Genomic DNA, 10,250 nt, shown 5'->3' with positions numbered 1-10,250 from the left:
TGGCCCGGTCAACCGGTCGCAAACCGGATCGTCCGGTCTGCTGCCCGGTTTGACTGCCTGTGCGCTCGGTTGCCTGGGCCGTATAATCTCATCACTACACTTGGGTATATGCTATGCTTTTTGGATTCCCTCTTATTGATGACATGTACACTTACCCCACTGCTATCCTTGCTATATTTTCTCATTCACAGGAAGTTGGAGTGGTGAGCCACCACGTGGCAATGTTGCCAAGCGAGGTAGGACGGCTGATCCTCCCCGCCGTTCTAGTAGCCGTGCACCCTCTCAAGCTCATCAAGGCACTGACACTGGCAGCTCAGCTCGGGGTAGAACCAAGTCTGTTGCTACCAAGCACAAGGATAAGAATGTTGTCCAAGAGGATGATGAGGTAGTACCAACCATCAATGTTGGGGCTGCAAACCGTCTTGAGTGGCAGGAATGGAGGACACTGAATCCAGACGCTTTGAGAAGCCAACTTACACTCGTGCGGACAAGGCATTCTGGACCAACACACAAGCAGCCCTCTGGGAGGGTTTCTATGATTCTCATGAGTTTATGAAGCATGGTAACATTGTATCACCCAAGGCCATCAATCCTGACGAACTTGCCTTGCATGAAGCCACAAAGTATTGTTTTGTGGTTCAAACCTTGAGGGGCCTGGGATTGTATGACCTTGTGTGCCTCAAGCCTGATGATACCCAAGATGATCCTACCTTCTGTCCCCTCCTTGTCCGTCAGTTTCACTGCACTGTCTTCTTCCATGATGATGAAGACCGCTCCCTCACCTGGATGACCGGCAAGACAAAGTACTCATGCTCCTACTCTCAGTTCCGTGCAGCCATGGGTTGTGGTGATGACAGTAATCCAGGGTACAAGATTCATTCACGGTCCAGGTGTACTAGGGGTGACATCTCTTTCTGCTATCCTGCGAACCCTACGCCTGGACCTCCCACTATCTCTCGGGATGTACTACTCCTATTTGGTACTTGCCAAGCTGTTAGGAGAACCTCATCAGCAAGTCTGGAGACCACAGTGAAGTCCGGAACTATCACCTCAACTTGATGTACTATTGTCATCCTGACAGGGTGAGGAAGATTGATGGCTGTGATCTTATCTACTGTGAGCTGAAGAGAGCAATTATGGATCGCATGACTCCTAACTACGCCCAGTATGTTCAGCGGCTCATCAACTACATTGTTCCCGCTCCTCGGAACGCTATTGGTGAGAAAGTCATCATGGATCCATTCAGGTTCCCCATTCAGGAGGCCACTCGTTCAGACGTTCCCTCCATGATGCCCACCACTGAGCGCCGCTCCAAGGCACACCATGATCATGATGCTAGCTCCAGTCACACTCGGCGCTCCCAGCATGGGGCTGCTCGATTCTTCACATGCATGTTCCAAATGTGCAAGAAAAGCCATGATGTTGCCCATCAGACCCTTACTATGACCCAAGAGACACGGAGGCGCCAGAATGAATTCATGGCCTCAAGGAACCACCCTGTTCCTCCTCCTGGCCCTGAGATGGAGCCTGTGATAGCACCTCAGTGGGAGATGCCTCTTCTTACCGATGAGATGCTCCAGAACTTCGACTTCTCCGTGTACGCTCATGGTGCTCTCCCTAGGCCTGCTCGTGCTCCTCCTGCTGACTATGCTGATGATGATGCAGGTGATGATGATGCAGGTGATGATGATGCCGGTGATGATGATGCCGGTGATGATGATGCACGCGAGAGCTCCTCCTCGCTTGGGTTTGGTCACTACTGATGGGTGCGATAGCATCTCTCCTCTTTTCTTCGCCTTTTTGGTGTTCCGATGCCAAAGGGGGAGAAGAGAGTAGAGTCTAGACCACGGGGATTGCCACAAGCCATGGGAGTTGCTTTATTTGGATTTTATATGGCTTGTGCTTGTTTACTTTGAGTTTTCCAAGAACCATTTGCTATTTCCAATAAATCGTGTATGGATATGTATGGACGACTATTATGTGTGCTACTCTATGTTAGGATGATTATGCTATGCTTATATATCTTGATATGCACATCTCCACACCATGCTTGTTTCCTAAAGATATTGGGGGAGCTTCTCATGTTTCACAAAATGGTGCACTTTGCATTCAAACGCAAATCTCCAAGTGCACACATTATGGGGGAGCTTTCGTAATATCTTATATGGAATCAAGGTTTAGAGCTTATCATAATATCTATTTGTGACTCTAGCTCGGTTTGTCATCGTATACCAAAAAGGGGGAGATTGTAAGGGTATTTCACCCTTATCCATTATTTTGGTAACGATGACACCGTGCTAAAGTATTTGGCCTAATATGTTCTCAAGGTTAATCTCAGGTATTAGGCAATGAGGCATCAATGGTGTATCAAAGGGACAAGAAGGCTAAAGGAGACCCCCCACTTCAACAACAATCAAAAAGGGGTCTACAGCAGAAATCCGGTCTGCAGCCCGGTTCAACCGGGCCAGCAACCGGCCTGTCCGGCGCACAGCTCGGTCCACCGGTCGCCAACCGGGGAAGTCCGGCGCGCGACCCGGTCGGCCGGTCGCCAACCGGGCTCTTCACCAGAACGCAGCGAGTCCGGTTGCCGACCGGTCAACCGGCCTACGGACGGCGAGTCCGGCGCACGGCCCGGTCGGCGACCGGTCAGAACCGAGCGCCAACCGGCCGCTAACCGGAGGAGCTCCAGGACCAGCAAAAGGCGTCCGGTCATCGGCCCGGTCTGCCGACCGCCTCACCACCGGGCTGTCCGGTCGTGGCCTTGCCGACCGGGTTTGTCGAGGAGAAGCTGAGGTGGCAAGTGACAACGGCCATATTTCGAAGAACACTATAAATAGTCCTTCTCCTACCTCTAGACAGTTAGGCACTACACTACAAACTGTTCTTGAGCTCTCTCTCTCTCACTCCATTGCTAGAAACACCAAAAGCCTCAGATCTCCCTCCTCCTCCACCCAAACTCAAATCCCTCCGGGGAATCATTAGAGGAGGACCCGATCTACTGTTCTACCAAGCCAAATCTCATTCCCCTTGTATTCATTGAGAAGCTTGCTTCCTAGGGTTCCTTGGAATCCCTAGGTAGGCAAGAGGAGTCCGGAAGCATCCGGGCTGTGGATTTGCTCCGGGCAAGATTGTGAAGGTTTGGAGGCTACCTCAAAGTCTACCACAAGTGAGTGAGCAATTCCTTCGTGGGATAGGCTCCGGAGAATAGGGTGAGCCTTCGTGGCGCGGGGAATCCTTCGTGGGACCTCCACTCCTCCAAACGTGACGTACCTTGTTGCAAAGCAAGGGAACACGGGAATACATCCTCGTCTCCGCGTGCTATCGGTTATCTCTAACCGAACTCCCTACTTGTGATTTAACTGCCTGTGAGAGCCTTCGTGCTCGAGTTAGTTGTATCCTCATATAGGTTGCTTCACCTAGTTTGCATTAGGCTCATCTTTATATTCCGCAAAGCCTAATATTGCAAAGAAAGAATTAAAACTTGTAGAAACCTATTCACCCCCCCCCCCCTCTAGGTTTACCATCTCTATACTTTCAAATGGGCCACATGGCGTTTGATAAAATGTTTCGAGTTTTTCCTGATGTAATGAATGGAGTGGACAAAACCAAATTATGTTGTGATGCCTGCGAATATGCTAAGCATACGAGAACCTCTTATGTTAGTAGAGGGATCAGAAGTGTATCCCCATTTGTGTTAGTGCACTCTGATGTATGGACGTGTCCTGTTGTGTCAGTAAGTGGCATGAAGTACTTTGTGACTTTTATTGACTGCTATTCCAGAATGACTTGGATTTATCTTATGCGTCACAAAGATGAAGTGTTCACTTGTTTCCAGAGTTTTTGTGCCTATGTGAAAAACCAATTCAATGCTCAGGTGCAAGTGATCAGAACTGATAATGGTACTGAATATATCAACAAACCTTTTGCTGCCTTCTTATCTTCGCAAGGTATACTGCACCAGACTTCATGTCCTGACACTCCTCCCCAGAATGGAGTTGCTGAGCGGAAGAATAGGCACATTCTTGAAGTGGCTCGATCTCTTATGTTTACCATGAATGTTCCCAAATTCTTATGGAGTGAGGCAGTTATGACTGCTACATATTTGATCAACAGAATGCCTTCAAAGATTCTAGGTATGCAGTCTTCTTGCCAACTCCTTCTAAATAACAATGACTTTGTTGTACCACCCAAACTCTTTGGCTGTACATGTTTTGTAAGGGATCACAGGCCATCTGTTGGCAAGCTAGATAATCGGGCTATCAAATGTATCTTTATTGGCTATTCCTCCAGACAGAAGGGTTACAAGTGTTGGAGTCCCACTGAGAGGAGGACATTTGTAAGCATGGATGTTACGTTTCGGGAGTCAGAACCATTTTATGACGGTGAGAGTGATCTTAGTGGCTTGTTCCAGGGGCTTGACCATCTTGGTGATGCTCAAGAGGGGGAGCAGCAGCAAGATGGTGACCAACAGCAAGATGGTGACCAACAACAACATCAACAAATTCCTATTGTTGCGGAGATTCCTGCAATTCCTGGTACACCTACACCACCTAGACCTGTACCACCACAAAGATGGCTGCAGAATCCACTTGTGTACTCTAGAAGACAAGTACAAAGGGAACAAGTAGATGCACTGGAGGAGCAACAAGACCAGGGGCAGGGGGAGCAACCCTTTGGACCAGAAAATCAAGAAAGCACAAGTGTAGATTCTGCAGAGGAGAATCAATCTCAGACTGAGTCCAATAATAGCCTAGACTTGCCGATTGCAATAAGGAAAGGGATAAGGAAAGTTGGCCCCCCAAAGCGACTGAGTTATGATGACTATGACGTAGGAAATTATATTTCTTACGAGGCATTGTCACCCTCTTTTCGGGCTTTTGTTGCTTCACTGCAAACTGTATCTGTTCCTAAGGATTGGAAGGCAGCTGGTTGGACCCGAGATGGTGCAATGCTATGATGGAAGAGTTAGAGGCCTTGAAGAAAAATAAAACATGGGAGTTGACAGATCTCCCTAAAGGAAAGAATACAGTAGGCTGTAAGTGGATCTATTCTGTAAAACAAAATGTAAAACAAAATGCAGAAGGAAAAGTGGAGAGATATAAGGCAAGACTTGTGGCAAGAGGATATAGTCAGACTTATGGCATTGACTATGATGAGACATTTGCACCGGTGGCAAAAATGAGCACTGTCAGAATATTGATCTCTTGTGCAGCAAATTTTGGGTGGCCCTTGCATCAACTTGATGTCAAAAATGCATTTCTGCATGGTGACATTCAAGAAGAGGTGTATATGGAGATGCCACCAGGATTTGTCAGACCTGAAACTAAAGGGAAGGTATGTAGACTGAAGAAATCTCTATATGGTCTCAAACAATCTCCACGGGCCTGGTTTGACAGGTTCAGACAAGTGGTGTGTGGCATGGGATATGGTCAATGCAATGGAGACCATACCTTATTTTACAAACATTCGGAGCAGAAAATCACTATCCTTGCTGTGTATGTTGATGATATTATCATCACGGGAGATGATGTTGTGGAAATCGCAAAACTGAAAGGATGCTTGAGTCAGGCCTTTGAGGTGAAAGATTTGGGAAAACTTAGATACTTCCTTGGAATAGAAGTTGCAAGATCATCAAAAGGGATATCACTATCTCAAAGAAAGTATACTTTGGATCTCTTAGATGATATGGGCATGCTGGGGTGCTGTGTGGCTTCAACACCTATTGACCAGAACACTAAAATCACAGCAGAGTCTGGAGAACCCATAAACAAGGAGAAATATCAAAGACTTGTTGGAAGAGTAATATACTTATGCCACACTAGACCAGATATATCATTTGCAGTGAGTGTAGTGAGTCGCTATATGCATGATCCGAGGGATGGACACTTGGAAGCAGCTCAAAGAATCTTGAGATACTTGAAGGCACTCCGGGAAAAGGAGTGTTGTTTAAAAGCAATGGACACCTAAATGTAGATGGATATTGTGATGCAGATTGGGCTAGCTGCTTAGATGATCGAAGATCCACCTCAGGGTATTGTGTTTTTGTTGGAGGAAATTTGGTGTCATGGAGAAGTAAGAAACAATCTGTTGTCTCGAAATCAACAGCCGAAGCTGAGTACAGAGCTATGTCACAGGGCCTGGGTGAAATGTTGTGGGTACGAAACCTTCTAAGAGAGCTGAAAATTTTAAGGCAAGGAAGCTTGAAAGTGTGGTGTGATAATATGTCTGCCATAAACATAGCAAATAACCCTGTCCAGCATGAGCGAACTAAACATGTGGAGATAGACAGATTCTTTATTAAAGAAAAGATTGATGCAGGGATTATCTCATTGGCTTATGTGAGATCAGGACAACAAGTGGCAGACCGTTTAACAAAGGGACTGGGCTCAAAGGAGTGTAATCTTGCCTGTGCCAAGATGGGGATGATTGACATTTATCACCCATCTTGAGGGGGAGTGTTGGATAACTGTTGGTGTATCTGTTGGGCTGTCTTCTTGTTCTCTGTTGTGGCCCATTTGGCCCAGCCCAGTCCTGACCTATATAAGGTGCTTCTATCTCTGCAACCCTAGGAGAGTGAGTTCCTCCCTGCAGCCTCCTTCTACCTCAGGTTAGGCCCTCACCTCTGTCCACAGGCAGTCTCCTGCAGCTTACCCATATTCTGCCGGCCATGAACCGGGTTAGTAGGTTTTACCATGTTACTGTTATCTTATACTCTGTACAGAATTCTGCATTTTTCAGCAGTTTATCTAGCCTCGTTCCAATGTCAGACAATAACGGTTTTTTAGTAGATGGAAGTAGTGCAGACTATGATGCTTTCTTTCAAATTTGGGAGGAACTGCGTCGTCCAAAGTTTGTTGATAATTAACCCAACAAGCTCTCCATCACGCCGTCATCTTGGTCGTAACCATTGCTTGGCTCTGCTGGTCATTGCGGTTTTGCCTCCGCCACCACCAAGCAGTCGTAGAGCTGCTGTTGATGAGCATGCCTCAAGAGTAGCACAGCCAGCGGCCGCGTGTTGTGTTGTCGCTGCTAGGAGCGGTTGGTGGCCAGCGGGAGCAGCACATTTCCTGCACTTGCACTTCATGGCCCTGCAGTGCTACTTCCTCATCTTGGTGCTCGACGGGAGGAAAACGAGCAGCCGCCGAACTCTTATCGGAGTGAGACTCCTAGGACCAGAGGTGAGCACCTCCCTTTACTAGTGGTGTCATATGTCGCTTCCGGGGCTGCTTGATCCAGCCTGTTACATCCTTGCAGATTGAGATGAACCAGATATGGCAGATTAGGCCATTCATGGACCACAATCATGATATTCTCCTTGATGGAAGAGCCTATGCCAAGTAAGTTATACCTGCACTATCTTTCTCCATACCCTGCTACATTGTCTCCATTATTTTGTAATTGGCGAGAATTGCTCCATTGTATGGTGTCATAGAAGTTCCCATTTGGCAGTTTTAGTTTCAGAAAATTCTATGTGCGTGTGCTCCTGCAATTTTATCTTTTGAAATTAACCGTGCCACCGATCCAAAACACTAACATGTATTAGTTGTCAGAAATATACATAAATTTGAGAAACAATAATCTTACTGGGATATAAAGTCAGTTACACCCAGTGGTTGAAGAAGCATGACAAGAATAGCTTCAAATATAAAAACTGCAGTCACGTAAACCGGTTCCCTGTGCAGTTCGGAATTTTGGTTTACTAGCTGCCAATAGTTTAGTTATTCTATGTAGCTTAGGTATACCCTAGAAAGAAATTGTATGTGCACGTGCTCCTGCAATTTTAGCTTTTGAAATGGTGATGTTCCACCTGACATGTATTAGTCGTCAGCAATATACATAAATTTGAACACATACCAGGTTCCGCTTGGTTGCAGACCCTGCCTTTGTATGGATATACATGGACGCCAAGGTGTGCTATGTGTTCTTCTTCAAATCCTCCAGGTACCAGTAGCTCTAACCTGATTTCGAGTATTGCAATTTTGTCTACCAGTGCGATTTTGTTTATCTTTTAGAGCGACATAGAACATGATATGCTTCTCTAATTGTACATGTTGGCTATAATTCGCATCTTTAAAATCCTCTCTTTTTATCGATACTCAGATAGTTCAGCTTCAAAAGCACCAAAAAAAAATTTCAATACATGGGTGAGTGGAGATACTTACTCATTTTCCCATCTTTATACAGGGTTGTACCGATAGCAACTGTCATTTTGCTCTCCCGCTTAGAAGGACCTCTCTGGAAATCATGGTATTTTGTTGGCCCTTCCGGTCTTATATGATGAGATTTTTCTAAGAACCACCTCTTATGTCTTGCCTACATTTGAAGTGTAGGAATTACTCTTAAATTCTTGATGAATAGGATTTTGGAGGTATGTGCCACTTCTGCTCAGGTTGCTTAATTAACCGGAGCAGCAAAACTTGGATTAATGGTATGCTTTTCAGGTTCTGTATGGACACTAGGATGAAGGCTCAATGCACACAGAAGGTTATTGTTCCATAGGCATATTGTGCTTATTACCAGCTACCTTTTTTTTCAAAGGCAAGTGAATTCTTTAAAATTGTAGATCTCATTTGTTTGGAAATAAAAATCCTGATAGGCTGCGTCGTATTGGTCCCCTATGTTTTCTCTGCTCTAAAACACCATTTGAGGCAGTAAAAAAGTTGAGCATGAATGGACTGTAGCCTACATTCCTCACGTTGTAATTGATCTATTTCCCAACTGGTTACCTTTTCACATCCATAGGAGTGGCTTGTTTTGGATGTGAATAGTTCCTCGGGATAACATATTTTGCCTCTCCCTTCAAGATAAAGAATAAAAAATTATCTCCATACAAATTTTGCAAATCTTTACGTTGCTTGGAGATGCGATTTCGGAATTGGTGCACATGAATCGTATGTTTAATCCTATCTACTGATGCAAGAAAAAACTATTCTATTAGTAAAATAGGTGGGTTTTTTTACTGGCATTCTTTCGCAGGCATGTTTCTATTAAGAAAAGAAAAATGCAAATCTGTTTGTATAGCTTGGCTTATATACATATGAGACTCTTTGTGCTGCTATTTATTTTCTTACAATAGTCCTGCTCCTGTAGGAAAAATCTGTTTGAAATATCCTCTAATGCAGGATTTTTTGTTTGTCTGGGTAAAGTATTACAGTTTTGTTTTTGCTTCTTTCCATACTTGCAGTAGGTGTGTAAATATTTTGTCCAAAGTGGCTTTCTTCATGTTATAGATGATAACTTTGTTTTTAAATTCAGATCCCTTGTGTGATATTTGTTCATGTTCTAGACCGGAACATCTCTATATTAATTCAAAGATGGACAATTGTCATGTGAGTCCAATCTCAAAGGCTGCAGTCCAACATTGACCACAAGTTAGCCCCATGGCCTCCTCTCCTTCTCCCCTGCTTGCTGGAGGATGGTACACAACAGTGTGTACATTTGGCAGAGGTGAGCTTTTTTATTTTTCTTTTCTTGTCCTCGTTAGTTCTTTCTTCTTATATTATATCTATTTATGATATTTTCCCATTGGTTTGCATATGGGGCGATACACGTATAATTCTCTTAGAAACTGTCAGCAGGAGTAGCTCTGTCAAAGTACTCTTGGAAGGAGCGGTCCTCATGCAAGGAAGTAATCGAGGGAACCTATCTTGGAGGGATATAAATCATCTAGCCAAACGTACTTCAACAAAGCACTGTGTCACCTGGATTTTCTGTGCATGTTGTAACTTCTTTGTAAATATGAAAACATGGCTAATTAATTGACACAGTTAGCTGAGTTCTTGTCAGAACGTTATACTATCCAAATATGTTCAGGCTCGTTCAAAAAAAATCTGGTTGGGTGAGTTTCAGTTTGTTTGGCTTCACGGTCATAGAGTAATGCAGCATGTGTGCTCACGCAATTTTCATACCTTTATGAGACATCTGTGTTGTTTCCTTATAGATGAGCCTCAGCATAACTGTGACTTGGATTAGCAAAACCACGATTGCAATGATGGAGGGAAAAATGCCATGGAAATACATCCTCCCCTGATCAATCTATATAGCTTTGCTTTGAGCGGCAGTTTAGCCTATTATTATGCTTGTTTTGGTGCAGTACAAGAAGTTCATGGGTTGCAATTTTTTAGATGAATATTGATGTTCTTTGGAGAACTATATTACAATTGTCAGTATCTCTGAATATTGGGAGTTGTTAGCTTTTTCTTTTGTCAAACAGAAATTATGGAAAACTCCAGATTGCTTGAATCATGTGT

The 10,250-nt window shown here is 44.6% G+C and overlaps 1 protein-coding gene across 3 annotated transcripts; it reads left to right on the top strand.

Annotated features, from left to right (window-relative positions):
• Positions 1-6,661: 6,661 nt before the first annotated feature.
• Positions 6,662-8,683, top strand: LOC127317953 (uncharacterized). 3 transcript variants are annotated; one of them, XM_071823434.1, is made up of 6 exons: positions 6,662-7,178; positions 7,255-7,337; positions 7,858-7,941; positions 8,185-8,247; positions 8,331-8,368; positions 8,442-8,683. In XM_071823434.1, exons 1-5 carry the CDS (start codon positions 6,789-6,791, stop codon positions 8,341-8,343), a joined length of 633 nt encoding a protein of 210 aa, XP_071679535.1. In that variant the 5' UTR covers positions 6,662-6,788; the 3' UTR covers positions 8,344-8,368; positions 8,442-8,683. The 3 variants fall into 3 exon arrangements, with proteins under 3 accessions (XP_071679535.1, XP_071679533.1, XP_071679534.1); XM_071823432.1 differs by having other exon boundaries at positions 8,359-8,683; XM_071823433.1 differs by having other exon boundaries at positions 8,331-8,683.
• The last annotated feature ends 1,567 nt before the right edge of the window (positions 8,684-10,250 follow it).

Source organism: Lolium perenne, chromosome 7, assembly GCF_019359855.2.
Source record: "Lolium perenne isolate Kyuss_39 chromosome 7, Kyuss_2.0, whole genome shotgun sequence".
Classification (NCBI taxonomy): domain Eukaryota; kingdom Viridiplantae; phylum Streptophyta; class Magnoliopsida; order Poales; family Poaceae; genus Lolium; species Lolium perenne.
Note: the sequence above shows the minus strand (reverse complement) of the source record. Positions and strands in the feature narration are given on the sequence as shown.